At 42.0% G+C, this 16467-nt stretch overlaps 1 protein-coding gene across 1 annotated transcript; it reads right to left on the minus strand.

Annotated features, from left to right (window-relative positions):
• Positions 1–161: 161 nt before the first annotated feature.
• On the minus strand, positions 162–16172 carry LOC122094039 (protein CWC15 homolog). The gene is made up of 9 exons (XM_042664639.1): positions 15985–16172; positions 15855–15909; positions 6146–6292; positions 2062–2153; positions 1841–1882; positions 1679–1766; positions 986–1082; positions 594–694; positions 162–490 (listed from the first exon to the last, which is right to left on the minus strand). The coding sequence occupies exons 3-9, from the start codon at positions 6274–6276 to the stop codon at positions 367–369; spliced, it is 675 nt and encodes a 224-aa protein (XP_042520573.1). The 5' UTR covers positions 6277–6292; positions 15855–15909; positions 15985–16172; the 3' UTR covers positions 162–366.
• Positions 16173–16467: the final 295 nt, after the last annotated feature.

Consider the following 16467-nt stretch of genomic DNA (forward strand, 5'->3'; position numbering starts at 1 on the left):
AAATGAGCTCGCATCTGATTTCAAAAGATATAAAAAGGGCAAAAACCATTTTGGCATTAAAAAGGACTCCGAGGTGATGAGTTTTACCTATTATATCCTTAAAGGAACTCAATTTTCTGGCTAACAATGATGGAAGGCAGAATAGAATTTGCACCATCATCTGTAACTTCAACGATCAATTCAACATCATGTTATAGATGTATAACAACGACAAACTATTACCATCTATAGTGATCACAAATAAATGAGTATCACCTAGTATAGATAATCAGCCAAATCTCAAGAAAAATTAAATATGCTTCTATTACATTTAGTAATCACATTTGTAAGTACAATGGTTGTAATCCCAGAATAAGAACGCTTGAATCACTTCATGTATTTCTGAAGAAATTTCCGATGGAAGTCATTTCTAATGGTATCATTGATGAAACGCTTCGGAGTCTTGGTTTCACCACGACTTTGGTTCTTAAAAACCACATCATCATCCCACCTGCACCCAATGGGTAAATTAGAAAAGTGTCAAGGACAGATATTAAGACCTCACACAACTGAGAAAATAATCTTAGACGATATTTGTATAGAGGCAACTCTACCTCCTTTTGACATTGAAGGAAGTTGGATTGTTGAGTAGAGGATTTCCACGGAGGAGTTCTGCTTCTTTGACCTTCAGATCCTCTTCCTGCTTTTGCCGTTCCTGCAGAAAATATAAAGCAGTTTAGGTCATTCTATAAATCAAAAAAAAATACACTAAAGCCGAATAGTGTGGATATCAGGGAACGGTATACTGCTTACACTATTTATTAGACCAAAAAAACAGAAGGATCTATGGTTCTGAAACAAGTTAAGAGTATTCAAATGGCCAACTTCGGAAGAGTCCTACTCTATTTTGTTGAAACCCCCAGACAAATACATAAGAGAACCCAAAATAATATGCTTAATAGAGATGTGCATCAACTTGTGTTCCTAAAGGAAAAAAAAAATTAACCTTTCGAAGATTCTCCTCAGCTCTTTCTTTCTTTATTCGTTCAAGCTCGGCCAGAAGAGCTTCTGTGTCATCTTCGTCATCGTCATCATTATCATCACTGGAAACATAATTTCAGTGATAAATAATAAATCAATTCATTACGTCATGCATTAAATCACCCCCACCCCCTCTGAGGCAAAACCAAAAAAGAAAAAGAGGAGTAATGCCCAGGCAGTGGGTGTAAAACACTTGGATAATCTATGCAAAAATAAATTTGATGCGGTACTTGGTTTTAAAAACTTGCCTCCTGTGCATCCCGAAAAATATATAAACAAGCAACGAATATTAAATGAACTGATCAAGTTTACTTTTGCATATATTAATCTCAAAATGTACAAATGAGCAAAGACCCACATGTGCAGTTCAAAAAGCTCAGGATTGTTCCTGACTAGGGAATTCTGGTCAAGTTTACTTTTGCATATATTATCGGAAAATGTATGAATGAGCAAAGACCCACATGTGCAGGTCAAAAAGCTCAGGATTGTTCCTGAATAGGGTATTCTGGTAAACAAGTACCCCACATGTTCTTATGAAGACACAACTTCTCTTTTCTAACAAGTCATGCATACTAAATGAACTGTCCTCCTTAAGATTCCACAACTAAGTAATAAGTTTTAATTTCCTGACATTTAAATGCAAGTAAAAAAGAACCACCTTCCATCATCACTTTTAACATCAACATCTGAATCATCAGCATCCACACTGCGTGGAACAATGCGATCTTCAGCATCTCTCTTTGTTCCTACAATTGAACATGAAAATTAGTTGACAGTAATATTTTAACAAACCTCATTTGCAAGAGCAACAAGCATTCACCTTCCAAGAGAAGGTGACCTCCCTTCCTCCGGTCTCTGTCCTCTGCGGCCAAACACAGTTTAGGATTGAATTCAATAAAAATTATGAGCAAGCTACATATCATATAGTCATAAAAGACAATCAAGAAATAGCCAAGAATAAATTCGATTGTAGTATAGAAAGAACAAGAATGATATAAAGAATCTAGTGCAAATTATTGTCTTTATCAATAAAGGCTTTACCTTTTGAGGAAAAATGCCTCCGCTCACTGTCTTCTAGCTCCTCCCGAAGGTTCCGTTTCTGCAACTCATCTTGAGTATTCTGCCCTTCTCTCCTGTAAAGAAATGGTACGGCCCCAATCATTAACATGGACCACAAACCAGAAATTGTATACATATTTGTCTGATATTGCTTTTTACAAGGCCATTTTGGGTACTAGGGCAATGCATGTGGCCTTGTCACGGTTCCATATGATCTCCTTGTTAGCCTTAGCATATGGGCAACTTGTGAGAGAACTGTTTCTGGTAGTGAAATGGCAGTGGAAGCATAGAAGATTCAGAGATTACAAAACAAACTCAAGGATGAGGTACTTGGGGGCATTTCTTAATATTTCATGTTCACAACTTCCTTTTTTTTCTCTTTTTTTTCTTTTTTTTTTTTTTTTGGGGGGGGGGGTTGGTTTCCTGTACTATACCATAAATTTTCAGAATATTTGGGGCTCTGGTTGATTTGTCAGTGAATTTCTAAGCAAAAAGGATACTAAAACTTAAAATGCACAAAGTTTGATCATCTTGGATGTTACTAAGGTATGCCAATCTTGGTGAGGCTTGTAATAATTTATCAGTATTCAAGTCCACCGTATTGGTATAATTAAGTGTTGGTCAGTTTAAGAATTTCTATTTATTACATCTGATAAGGCTTTTATTGGAACTCAGTTGCTGCTGAACACCCAAGTTACAGAACCCACTAAGGATCAGGGTTTTCTTGGTTGTCCTAAATCAACTGGGTCTCAGTTAAAACTTGCATCAAATGATCCAATTTTTCATCTTAATGAAAAGTACCTCCTATGCTATTCAAATGCAAAACAGAAATGTATTGTCAACAATAATTGTGACCATTTTGTCAAGATGACACCTTGGATCAACTTCTTGTAAGAGTTTCAAAGATCATCAAAGAGATAATTTCCATAAAAAACTTTCATAGGAGACAGAAGATGAAGTCCAATGATAATTTCCATAAAAAACTTTCATAGGAGACAGAAGATGAAGTCCAACTTGGAGAACCAAATCAAGTAGCAAAAATTAGAAACTAACAAGAAGCTACTGGAAAACCCACGAGAGGAACAAAAGGTTCAAATATATAAGTCTCACATCAAAGACTCCCACTTCCAAGGCAGTTCAACGATATCAAGCAATGAAGGTTTGTGTTGACAGTGGACTGCAATGATACTTCACAACTCAAGTCGAGTATTTTTCTCAACCAGGTGTTGAATATTGATACATGAGCATTCCAAGCTTCAAACTATCCAGTTTCTTCCTAAGGTAGAAAAACGAAAATCCATATTCAACTACAGAGAAGCCATGCATGTTGGGAGTCATATAAGAGATTCTTTTAATATGAGCTACTATATGAACTAATGTCATCACTCATCCCACAGGCTATTTATTGTAGCTCAAAACACATTTAACATGATTTTATTACCATCTGAAAGCTTACTCAAGCACCTTTACAATGGGACACCTGAAGATCCCAAGCTATATCGGGTTATCATCAATTTACTGCTAAGGTGAAAATTTTTGGTGGGATTTCTAATTTATGAATTATTATTGATGATGGATTTTTTTAGAATTTATATCAATGTTGATATTTTTATTTATTGATGAAAAAAATCAAGCACCAACAGGAATTATAAAAAAAAAATATTGAATATGGAGTTTTACGACTCTTAAAATCATTTTTCTACCTCAAAATAGAAGTAGGAATAAACATAGCTTGTCCAGTGCAGTTGGTGAGCTGTGGTGTGCTAAAATCCCATGCTACCAGGAGGTCTTGAGTTCGAGTCTCCTGGCTGTTACCTACTTCCCTCCCTACCTATCAAAAAAAAACCATAGCCTATGTAACCACCCCCCAGGGCAACCCCGCTCCTATGCAGTTAGATTGCTATAGAATCACTGGTTTGTGTTATTATCAATGGAAGAACAAAAATATGGACCCAACATGCAACACATGCAAAGTGGAGGTTCTGTCCCATTTACAGTGCCACAGAAAAAATGCAAAAAGTACAGACCCCTGCTGTTTAGCTATAGATTTATACAGACTTTTCAGCATTTGTCCATAAATACGTCAAATAGCAAACTGAATCGTAAGTCAAGTTGATTCATATGGAAGTAAGATGTCATTTTATATACAGGTAACTACTCTTTTTTATGCAGAATTGAAGATATACTCTTGAAGGAAGACGGCTATCTATGCCACGATTTGGAGGGCTAAATTAGCCCACGATTTTGTATTGGGTTGCTGTCTTATTTTATGTTTTATTCTTTGTTCAGTTCAGTTGGCCGAACCAGTGGGTCAATTTAAGCCATTTGTCTTTATTCTCTTAGGCAAGTCAGTAAGTAGAGTCCACATCAGAATATATTCTGATTGTGTCTTGTATCCTAAGCAAAGAATCGATTGGGGACTTTCCTAAATTAAGGAGCTTCCTAATTGATTGCCAAGCTCTTTCTATTTTTCAATTATAAAAGCAACTCTTGGGCGCACATTCAAGCCCAATGATTTTATTACTTTTCTGCTCTCTTCTTCCATGAAAAACTTCTTGTGTTTGATTAAGAGAATGAGGTTAGTGTTTTAGCTAGCTTACACCCTGCAGTGAGCAACTTGGGTGGATTGCCTTTGTTAGTGTTCTTATATTGCTATGTTCAACAAGCTCCTCAAGATTTCTTACCATTCTTCCTCCCACTGAAGGTAACAAAAATGTCACAAAATTCCATTGTTTCCAAATTCTATTCGAGTTCTTGTGATAACTAGTTTCCCAATCCATTCTCCTACAGACCAATCCAACCACCCAATTCATCCCATCTTCGGATCCAGTACTCCTCCCCCTCCCCCGTTCACCCCATTCAGAAGGGAACTTGATCCAAGTTTGAGGTCACTCTGACCTCTGGATCTTCTGATATTAAAAATCTCCAATTCTCTGCCCGATTCTATTTTAATCCAGTTTTGGGATTGGTAGTTAGGTTTTGTTTGGATAATTATTTATTGCTTTATGGTACTCCTTACTCTATTCTTTCAGGCCTATTTCAATATGCATTCAGTTCCCAATTCCTGATTACTTAATCTGCTTTGTTTAACCCTATTTCTGTCCCTATATTGCTGTTTCTTCTGTTTCTGCTTCTTTCCTGGTTCCTGGTTACTGGTTACTGGTTTGAGTTCATACTCATATTCAAACATCAGTAACTGACATGCCCTCTTATTCCCACACTCAACCATATTCTCCTGACCATTGATAACAGTTTCAGGTTACCTTGGATCGTGATTTTCTTAGGACAGATCTTGCAATTTTGGAGCTATTTTCACTATTTAAATATAGTTCTACATTACTTTTTAAGCTGCCTGAGTTATTGTCTGACAATTATAACTATGATAAAGAAAAGATCGTGGAGCTAATACTGCTGGTTCATTTAGGTCTGGCAGGACTGTCAAATCATCATTTACTTGGATATAGAAGTGCTGTAATTGGTTCCACCCTCTGCCCCGCTTGAGTTGTGTTGAGATAGTTTCCTTGTCCCGGAACCTCCTGAAATCCCAATTATAACTCCTAACTATGCCGTAAATGGTGCCGGCCTATACCCACGTTGGGTGGATTCTGGATTGTTCAATGACCCTTGAAAACCACCCTAGGGCTGAGTTGTCTACGAAATATATGAACAAACCTTCTTGATCATCTATTTTCTTCCACAAATGATTCTATTATGTCCATTACCCCAATCCTAATAGAATTTCATCTAACACCCTAAACAGTGAGGATTTTTAAACTCCACAATCCTTGAGCCTTCGGTTGCATAACCCACCAACTAAAATCAATTCAAATGTGATCTGCATCATTTATGTATGATCAAACACCAAAAAATATAATCCCTGTAGGGGGTTCACTTCAAACAAACATAAATATAAATTAACCATAGAACCCGGAGCAATGAAAGTATCCCAGAAGAAAAATGTGGTAAAGTAAATAGACAGCAAAGGCATTTCTAGAAATATTAAATTTAGAATTCTCATGACAGTTAATGAATTAACAGGAAGACACAAAAATGTGTGACTGTCTACCTGGGCTTCAGAGTCGTGTGAGATGCAATATCTCTTGAAGAATATTTCTGGGAGGGGCCAAAAATTCGAGTACCTCCTTGCTCGTGACCACCTTTTGCAGGTGCCCATGTGGGTCGTGCTGCTGTCGTCATGTCTTTTTGCTAGCCCCTGAAAGCACAAAGAGCTCAAAACAGATATTAGTAAGAAGAAATAACCAGTACCAAGCACATAAGCAACATAAAGCTCACCTCCAAAAAATGACCAGTGAAAAACACCGGCAAGGTTAACCATAAGACAGCAAATTATTGATGAGGGGAGGGGGGCAGCTTTAAGGATTTCAATTATAAGCGTAAACAACTAATTCTTGAAAGAAAAGAAAGGGGAAATGTGAGTTAGAGCTATGATCAGCTTATATGAAAACACAATCGAGACTGATATGGCTCTTCCTTTGTTCACCTGTAAATTTTGTTGTTTCATATTGAAAAAATAGGCTTCAAAGCAAATAAGCAATGTAATCCATCCTGCCCATAGTTCAGGTTGTACCATAGTCAAAAAGTACATGTACGGCAAAAAAGGGGTATGGATATGTAAGGGTGCTAAACAGACCTATTCAATAATACTAAGGATAAATTACAGATTTAGGATGTTTCACGGCTAAGGTACTTCATGTTTCCAAGGTACAGGCCTTGGATGTGCTTCCAAGGCTGGTCGAGTGTCCCTCTTGGTGTGTTGAATAAGCCCTCAAAATTCAAACCAGATTGGGTGGCTGAATATGGAGATCTGCAGGTTTTTGCTTGAAGACATGAATTAGGAAATTTTTCATCAATTGTCAACTGGAGGAAGAAGCTTTCAATGGTCCTCAAATTTGGATTTAAGGACCATGTTAGTGTACCTAACAAAACCCTAAAACAGGGGCTGCAACAGAACAAAGATAAGGAATGTATGGTGGTTCGATGGCCAGCCCAGAAAACCCAATTCACAGTCTGTCAAGTGCCTCTGAAACAATACGAGAAGTAGGTGGATGGTGCTTCAGTCTTCTCACAGGACTTGAATAGGCCTCCAATACTCAAAATAGACTAATAAACAAAGGAAAGACAGAAGTGATGAAAGGATGAGAAGGGGGAAGAAGAATGATGTGAATCAGGCCTCTCACTCTCTCAAGTATTTGGGCCCCACCCCCCACCCCAAAAAAAAAAAAAAGCAATGGAAGAACTTCTTCAAATTTCATTCATTAAATCTACTTGTCCAAAATTGAACCCCCCTGAGATGCCCCTGTCCTGACCGTATGCCCCCCTCCCATTCTCCGACGGCCTCCGCTGTCGGTCTCCACTCTGCCCCTGCTGATTCCCTCTGCCCCCCTTCTCCATCCCAAGTCACCGACCCTACTCACCTCCCGCTTCCCCCCTACCCCCCTCTGCCTCCTTCTCCTCTACCTGTTGAACATCGCCCCTGGACCACCGTTGTCTCCTCTACCAACCCTCCCTCTGCTGGCCATTCCTAATTTTTCTACCCTCCGACCACCCACAACTCCATGCCTGTTGGCCTTTGTCCTCCTGGTCTCCTTGCTTCTGAAATCTCCAAATGGAGTACCTGTGTTGTCGGTTCCTTTCTTGGTAGTAGACCCCCCTTCTCTGTTGTGAAAACCTCCCTGCTGAACCAATGGAAGCCCTCTGGTTCTCTCTCTTTCTTCATGTTGGAGAATAGCACCTTTGTCTTCAACTTTGCTGCCACCATCGACCGTCGTGCCGCCATTGACGGAGGTCCATGGTGTGTTGGGAAAAAACCCATCTTCCTCCATCAATGGGATGAACGTCTTTCCTTCTCCAAATCTGAGCCTAAGTCCATTCCCCTGTGGGTCATTTTCCCAATCTCCCCCTCCACTTCTGGTGTGTCAAAGGCCTCAGCCTCATCACTTCCATCATAGGCAAACCATTGTATTCGAACAAAAGAACAAAGGTTATGGATCGACTGTCCTACGCTCGTGTCTGTATCGAATTCCAAGCAGATAAAATTCTCCCCTCAACGATTATTGTTATGGATGGGGAAGGATTCTCCTTCGAACAGGAAGTTAAATACGACTAGTTACCTCCAACTTGCACTCTCTGTAAATGCTTCGGACATACTACGGCTTTATCTGTTAAATCCAAGACCGTTGTTGATGAATCTCTCCAATCTTCAGCCGTTGTTCCAGTTGCACCCCAGTTCACTGAACATAGAGAAGAAAAAACAAAAAGAACAATAATGCCGATCAAAGTCAAAATCTGCTAATGGCGAATTGCCCTGCCGCTGCTACTGCTGGAACGTCGTCTAGAGCTCGGATTGTTGGTCCGTTGAACGATCCATTATCCACTGGACATAACCTGTTCTCGATCCTCTCGCCTGAAGCTTTTGATGGAACCGATGCAACCCCTTCCATTCTCGCCTCTGCAACCCTTTCTCCCCCCTCTGATGTTTCTACAGTTCCCCTTTCTAGTTTTCCTTCTCTGCTTTCCTATGATGTTCTCCCTCTGAACGTATCATTTCTTCTGGCTCTCCTCTTCCCCCGCTGCTCCCTCTCCCGCCTGGCGCTCTTCCATTGGATGCTCCCGAGGCTCCTGCCTCTCTCCTTTCATCCTAACTCCTCTTCTCCTAGTCGTATTTCTAGTCCACGGTCGAACCCTTCAATACCTGAACCATCTGAACCAACTAAACCCCTTGAATCACCTTTCCATCCTCTGAATAACTTTATTCCGGTCCAGCTTCTCCATACCTCCTCAAAATTCCCCTCGAATCACCCTTTGTATCCAAGTAACCTCTTCAACCCGACCCAGCCCTCCTCTTGCTCCTTCACCAATACCCGACCCATCCCAATTTCCCCAACCTGCCCCTGCCAGCCTAATCCGCGGTCTCCTCCCTGTTTACCTACTTGCCCTGTTACCTACACCTCTACCATGGCTGCCTCCTGCCCGTTGCCGCCGTCATCTCTCGTTGGTGCTGCTCCCCTGAGCTCCTCGCTGACAACTGTGGTCTCTGACGACCCCCTTAAATCCATCACCGACCTGCGCCTCTCATCGCCTCTAATCCCTGCTGCTCCCATGTGCTTTCCGTCGCCATCGCTACCACTGTTCTCCACCGCTCCCCTGAGCTCAACACCACCGACCCTGCTGCTGACTCCGACTCCACCGTGAACCCTTAAGCCGCTGCTGTCGCTTCTCCAACTGATTGGGATCCACTAACCAATCTTACTACGGTTGGCGATTCCCCTGCCTCCACTTCTGTGATGCTCGTTCCTACTGATCCTATCAAGTCTTCTGCTTCTGCTACGTCTCCTGATGCTAATGTATACGCTTAAGCAAGCCTCCTCTGTTAGCCATTCTTGGCTTACAGAGACTCAAGCCCAAGCCTCGGAAGGCCCTGCTGATCTCACGACGACTGACTCTGATGTTATAAACTCAACATCAGAAAATCAAGCTCAGGCCTTGGAAGGCACTGGATTAGCTCTGCATGCTGAGCCCCTAGGTCTCTCCTCAGCATTGCCTCATGGCTCCCCCGACAGAACATGATTGTTCTCACATTGATGCTCAGCTCTACCCCCTCTCAGGCCATTGATGACTCATCCTGCCCCTTTCGGGCCATTGAAGGCTTCGGTTCTATCAGACCAATTGTTGCCCCTTTGTTGCCGCCACCCCCACCCAACCTCCCCTCACCCCTGCTCCTCCCACTAACCTCTCCCCTGCTCCTTCCATTAATCTCAACCCCCACCATTCCTCTCCTCCTTATCACCCCCCTCTGGCAATCTCCTGGGGCTCTAAAAGGAAAAATTCCACCTCTATTTCCAAAACCTCTTCGCGACTCAAATCCACCAAGCGAACCTCTTCTGATACTCCCTCCAACTCTTCTGAGCATTTGCTACCTATTCCCTCTAGTTTTACATGACCCCATGGACTATCTGGAATGTTCGTGGTCTTAACTCCTTGGCCAAACAAGCGGAGATCCTTTCCCATATCCGTTCCTCTAAGTCCAACCTCTGCTGCCTTCTTGAAACCAATATGCTTCAAGATAATGCCTCTCGTATTGCCTCTTCCATTGCTCCATCTTGGTCCTTTGCTGCCAATTATCTCCATAGTCCTAATGGTGGAATCTGGATTCTCTAGAACCCCTCTTACCTCTTTGTCTCTCCAATCTCCTCTTCTGACCAAGTTATTCACCTTTCCATTTCCCACTCTTCTGTTTCCTTCATCTGTTTATTCTCAATCATCTATGCCCATAACCTTGCCTCCTTCAGGATTCCCCTTTGGTCTAACATCCTCTCCTTCCCCCCCTCCACAGGCTCCAGTCCTTGGGGGATTGGAGGTGATTTTAATGTTATTTGCTTCAGTCATAAGAAGCTCGGTGGTAATCCTATTGACCCCCAGGCTGTTGATTCCTTCAACAATTGCATTGATGACCTTGGTCTCAATGATCTTAAATGGTCTGGTACTTGTCTCTCCAATCTCCTCTTCTGACCAAGTTATTCACCTTTCCATTTCCCACTCTTCTGTTTCCTTCATCTGTTTCTTCTCAATCATCTATGTCCATAACCTTGCCTCCTTCAGGATTCCCCTTTGGTCTAACCTCCTCTCCTTCCCCCCCTCCACAGGCTCCAGTCCTTGGGGGATTGGAGGTGATTTTAATGTTATTTGCTTCAGTCATAAGAAGCTCAGTGGTAATCCTATTGACCCCCAGGTTGTTGATTCCTTCAACAATTGCATTGATGACCTTGGTCTCAATGATCTTAAATGGTCTGGTACTAAGCTACCATAACCAAAGAACTGGAAATCTTCGGATGGCCTGTAAGCTTGATCGTGCTCTTGTCAATGAAGCTTGGCTTCAGACTTTTCCATCTTCTCATGCTTGCTTTAACCTGCCTGGTATTTCGGATCATAGTCCTGTTGACATCCATGATCTCCCCCTCCGTTCTTTCGGCCCTAAGCCTTTCAAATTTTTTGATATGTGGTCCTCGCACCCAGACTTTCTCCCCTTAGTCCAATATGCCTGGTCCATTTCCATTCCCCCTTCCTCTTCTCCCCTTATTGCTTTTGCCAAAAAGCTCAAATCCGTCAAAGTTGCTCTTAAGCTTTGGAACTCCTCCACCTTTGGCAATATCTCCTCCCATGTCTCCTCTTACCGAGACAAGCTTCTTTCCATCCAATCTAAAATACAGGTTAACTTGTTCAATTTTTCCTTGGCCTTAGAAGAGATAGCTACTGCATCCGAGCTTGCTTCCCTTCTTGCACAAGAAGAAAGCTTCCTCCGTCAAAAAGCCCGCATCATGTGGCTTGATCTTGGTGATTCTAATTCTGCTTTCTTCCACCGTTCCCTCAAAGCTCATCACAATGTCAACACCATTCCTAAGCTCATCTCCCATCCTGGTGTTGAGCTCCTCAATCCTGAGGAAATCAAAGCCAAAGCAGTCTCTCACTTTCTTGAAATCTTCCCCAATCTCTCCTTCCTCCTCCTGCTATTCCTCCTCATCTCCTCAATAAGTTGGTTCTTGAGGATCTTCTTCCCTCTCTTGTATCCATTCCCTCTGATGATGAAATCCTCTCTGCCATCCTCTCTCACAAGACCAACAGAGCTCCTGGCCCTGATGGTTTTAGTTCGAGTTTCTTTTCTTCTGGCTGGGACATCATTCTCAAGGATCTCATCCTAGCTGTTAAGAGCTTCTTTTACAATCCTTCTCAAGTTAATGGTATCAACCACACCTTCCTTTGTCTCATTCCCAAAAAGGAAGGTGTTGAATCTATGAATGATTTTCTCTCTCTGCAACCTTCTCTACAAGTTCATTGCCAAAATTTTGGCCAATAGGATTGGAAAAGTCATTGATTCTCTTGTGAGTTCCAATCAATCTGCTTTCATTGCAGGGAGGAGCACTGTTGACAATATCATTCTTTGTCATGAGATTGTCAAGGGATTTGATTGGAAAAATCACTCCTCCTCTGCTCTCCTCAAAATTGATATTCACAAGGCTTTGATTCCATTAGTTGGGATTTCATTTCAAAAGTTTTGCTCCAATTGTGTTTTCATCCCTCCTTTGTCCACTGGATCTTCTGCTGCATTTCCTCCCCCCTTTTCTCTGTATTAATCAATGGCAGCCCTACTGGTTACTTCCCCTCGGGTCGTGGTATCCGCCAAGACTGCCCTCTCTCTCCCTTTCTCTTCCCTCTTTCTCTTGAGGTTATGTCTCATTCCATCCAGTCAGCCTCTAACCTACATCTCATCTCCCCTATTCCCAAGTGTAAATCTCTTAGTCTCACCCACTTGGCATTTGTTGATGCCATCATGATCTTCTCTAAAGCTGACCCTCTATCTATCTCTTCCATTATGTCCTCTCTCTGCTTCTTTGAATCCCTCTCTGGCCTCTGCATTAATATTCTCAAATCTAGCCTTTTCCTCTCTAGTGTCTCTTCTGAGACCCAATCCCTTCTTCTCGGCATTACCGGGTTTTCCTTGGGCTCCTTTCCAGTCAAATATCTGGGCCTCCCTCTTATCTCCTCCAGGCTTTCTGCCCACCATTGCTCCCCTATCCTTGATCTTCTTCGGAAGAGGCTCCAACTCTAGAAAGGTAAACTCCTCTCCAACGTTGGTTAGCTTATTCTAGTTAGATCAGTCCTCCAATCTCTTTACCTCTACTGGTCTGGGATCTTTGTCGTTCCTTCTTCTACTATCAAATCCATTGAAGGTCTCTTCTGCTCCTTCCTCTGGAAGGGTTCTGAGTCCTCCAAGTTCCTTCACCCTTTGTCTTAGGACATGGTCTGTTTGCCCAAGTCTGAAGGAGGCCTGGGTATTAGAAGAATCAAGGAGGTCAATTCTGTGGACATTCTGAAGCTCATTTGGAAGCTTTCCTCCAAGCATCGAAGTATCTAGGTAGTTTGGGTCTACTCCGCTCTGCTTTCCCCAAAATCCTTTTGGTCTTGCCCCATTCCTTCTAATGCCTCTTGGATTTGGAGCAAAATTCTTAGCCTTAGGCCCCTTGCCCTCACTGCCTTTTCCATCATTATTGGAAATGGACAGTCGACCTCTCTTTGGATGGACCCTTAGCAACCTTCTGGTATCCTCTCCTCTCTTGTCACTCCTAGGATCATCTACTCTTCTGGTCTTTCCAAATCCTCTCTTATCTCCTCCATCCTCTCCCCCCTAGGATGGACCCCCTCCCTCCCCCCTTGCAGATATGTGGGCCTCCCTCCCTCCCATTCCCCCTGGTCACTGTGGTAGGGAAGACAAATGTGTTTGGTTCCCCTCTTCCAATGGAATGTTCACTTCTGCCTCTGCTTGGTCCTTTGTGAGATCCTCTGGCCCTATTGTCCCTTAGCGAAATCTCATATGGTTCAAAGGCCACATCCCCTGCCACAGCTTTACCACTTGGAGATGTCTCTCCAACTGCCTCCCTACGCAATCCTTCCTTCTCCACCCTCACATCCCCGTCAACCCCTCCTGCTGCCTCTGCCCTCTCGGTCAAGGGGATATCTCCCACCTCTTCTTCTCCTGCCCCCTATCCTCCTTGGTTTGGAAAACTGTTCTTGCTCGTTGCTAGCCTTCTAGTAGGTTAATTCTCCCTTTTGATAGGGAATGGATTTGGGTCGACATGACATTTGCGGTTTCCTCCATATGTGATACTATTAGTAAGTTAGCCTTCTCCACTACTATTAGCCACCTTTGGATGGAGCGCAACATCTGTAGATGGTCATCCAACTCCCACTCCCCAGACAAGATTTGGACTGCCATCTTCTTTGATGTCCCCTCTAAAATCCAATCCCTCCATTCTATCCGCTCCCGGCCGATCCCTCATTCCAGCAAAAATTCTCACATTATTTCCTCCTGGAACCTTAGGCCTGTCCCCTCTCCCCCCCACTTGATCCCATCCCTCTCCCTTGTTGTTGCATTGGGTGTTGGTCTTCTCTTCTTGGCACTTTGATGTTTGGTTGTTGTTTTTTGGTTGCTCTTTGCTTGTGTTCCCCCTGGGGTTGGCTTCTCCTTGTTGGCTTAAGCCTCCCCTCCCCCTTTTTTCCCCTTGTATTTTCTTTTTTCTTTGGGTATAAATTTATTTATTCAGCCAAAAAATAATCTACTTGTCCAAATTACATAGCCTGGCCTTTGAATAGACTCAACAATTCCTTCAAAAATAGAATGGTTACAAAATAGGAAACCAAATGAAAAAGGAAACTCTTAACTAAAACTTCCCTAAAACTGAAGTTAACACACATAAAAGAAACTAAACTTTAGTCAAAACTCTACTAGAAACCTTCCAATTTCTCCCAGTTGTGCCCTTGCTGGCCAAGGTACATAATAGACAAAGCTAGAATCGGCAGGGGAGATTTCAGATCTCTAGAAGCTGCCTTTAATCCCATTTGACAGGCTAGATTAGTGACAAGAAGAGCCTTGGTCAACAGGCTGGAAACGGTTGAAGTTGGCCCATATATTGGGGCCAATCTTGAACCACATGAACCCCCTTGTTGTATGCTCGATCTACATCACCTCACCCCCCCCCCATTCTCAAGCAAACCTATAATCTAGAAAAATCTTGATTAATCTAACTAATGTTATCCTGGTGTAGGCACCCCAAACATAATATGTGAAACGTGTGGTACCTTAGCCGTGATTTACCAAAATGTTAGGTACCCCATCTGTAATTTACCCTACTTCTAAAGTCACAGCGAAAAACACATGTAAATAAAAAATATGGTACAGAATTAATACAATCCCTCTTTAAAAATACAGAAACAAAGACATGGCAATATATTCACTGTGCAACAGACATGTACATTATTCAACAAACAGAATAATAGCATGTAGATACAAATTTACAAAAGGAAATCACCTCACTGAAATAAACACAATACAAGAGAAAAATACTTAATCCCATCATACATACCACAAGTTAACATCCATGAGATACATCAAATTCCATATAAACAAAATGTATATAACAAGATGAAACAGAATTCAGAATTTAGAACATCGCACATGAGAAACAGAAAACAAATTACAAGGACTGGTTATTTCATGAGCTGAAGTATACCCTTGAATCCTTGGCTGCAAATCAACTCCCTGAATTAGATAATTTGCTCTGGTTTCATCATAAAATTTGGATCCTTCACCAGAAAATCCTTCTTTCGTAGAAATTTACTCATGCTTGTTCTGTTCTTTCTAAATTACCTGGTTTTTATTTAGGTGATGGCTCATGGCTGTGGCTGGGGCTGGGGCTGGGGTTGTCACACAGGCTCAATAGGCAACGGAACAGGCAAAAAAACCAGGCATACTTGCATTTAAATGATCCCCTAAAACCAGATTTGGTACCAAGACCAAATGGGCTGGTTGGTTGATTATTCAATACTTCAACCCAATCGTTAACCAAAAGGAAAACGACCCAATTGTTGATTCAGACAGCGAGAGAGAAATAGAGCAAGTGAAGACAGTTTCAATCGGTCAGTTTTCCGGACTCTAGAAACGCTATGCATATTTTACTTTTCAATTCCCAAATTCAATTTTAGGTACAACCCTAGATCTTCTCAAATAATGATATGATGTGCAAAGATGAAATTCGTAAAAGTTTAAATTACGATTACTACAGAGTTGTGGAGTAACTTGGTCCTCTCTACTAGTCACACTCACAAGGCAAAACAAAAATAAAACAATCAAATGGCATGCACCGGCGAATTATGGGTTCAGCAATTATAGAAAGAGAAAGAAAGAAAAGAAGAGAGAGACTTACTCCACTTGATGGAACGGTGACGCTGACCGAAGATATATACGACGAGTCGGTGAATCTGAAGAAGAATAAAGATTTCAGAAATCATAGCAAGAAAAGAGGGCTAGAAAGATGGAGGGAGAGAGACACTTACCTGAGGACGACCGGCGATGCAGTAACTGCTAACAATTTCTCTGGCGAAAGCACGAGACAGAGATAGCCGCGGTACTCAATGGCCCTTCTCTAGGGTTCCCTGTTTGGTCAGAAAAAACGAAGAGAAAAGTAGGAGGAGCAGAGTCGCAGACGCCCGTTGGGGCTTTGATAATTGAACATCAAGGGGAGAGTTCCTCATTTTATAGGATACTGTTACCAAAAAAAATAATATTTTATGAGGATAAACGCTGTAGGCTGTACAGCGTACGCTTGGGGTTTTTTTTTATTTTATTAAGAGATCTGACATATAATAGGAGACAAGGGGGATAGACACAACACACAAGGAGGTGCTACCGTATAATACGCAACCAGATAAAGAACTCAATCCCATATTCTCACTTTTTTTAATATTGTTGGAAAAAAAAAACCTAAAGGACCTGACCACATTGGCCTTTATGAAAGGTGGAATTCCGTATTTATTGAT

Source organism: Macadamia integrifolia, chromosome 11 (assembly GCF_013358625.1).
Source record: "Macadamia integrifolia cultivar HAES 741 chromosome 11, SCU_Mint_v3, whole genome shotgun sequence".
In the NCBI taxonomy this organism is placed as follows: Eukaryota; Viridiplantae; Streptophyta; class Magnoliopsida; order Proteales; family Proteaceae; genus Macadamia; species Macadamia integrifolia.

Bases quoted from the DNA above. Each gene is read 5' to 3' on its own strand.
- LOC122094039 (XM_042664639.1), bottom strand. From the start codon at position 6,276: ATGACGACAGCAGCACGACCCACATGGGCACCTGCAAAAGGTGGTCAC. The intron at 2,154-6,145 runs GTAGACAGTCAC...ATTTCTTTACAG, and splicing joins CACACGACTCTGAAGCCCAG to GAGAGAAGGGCAGAATACTC. The intron at 695-985 runs GTTAATTTTTTT...TATTTTCTGCAG, and splicing joins CTGAGGAGAATCTTCGAAAG to GAACGGCAAAAGCAGGAAGA.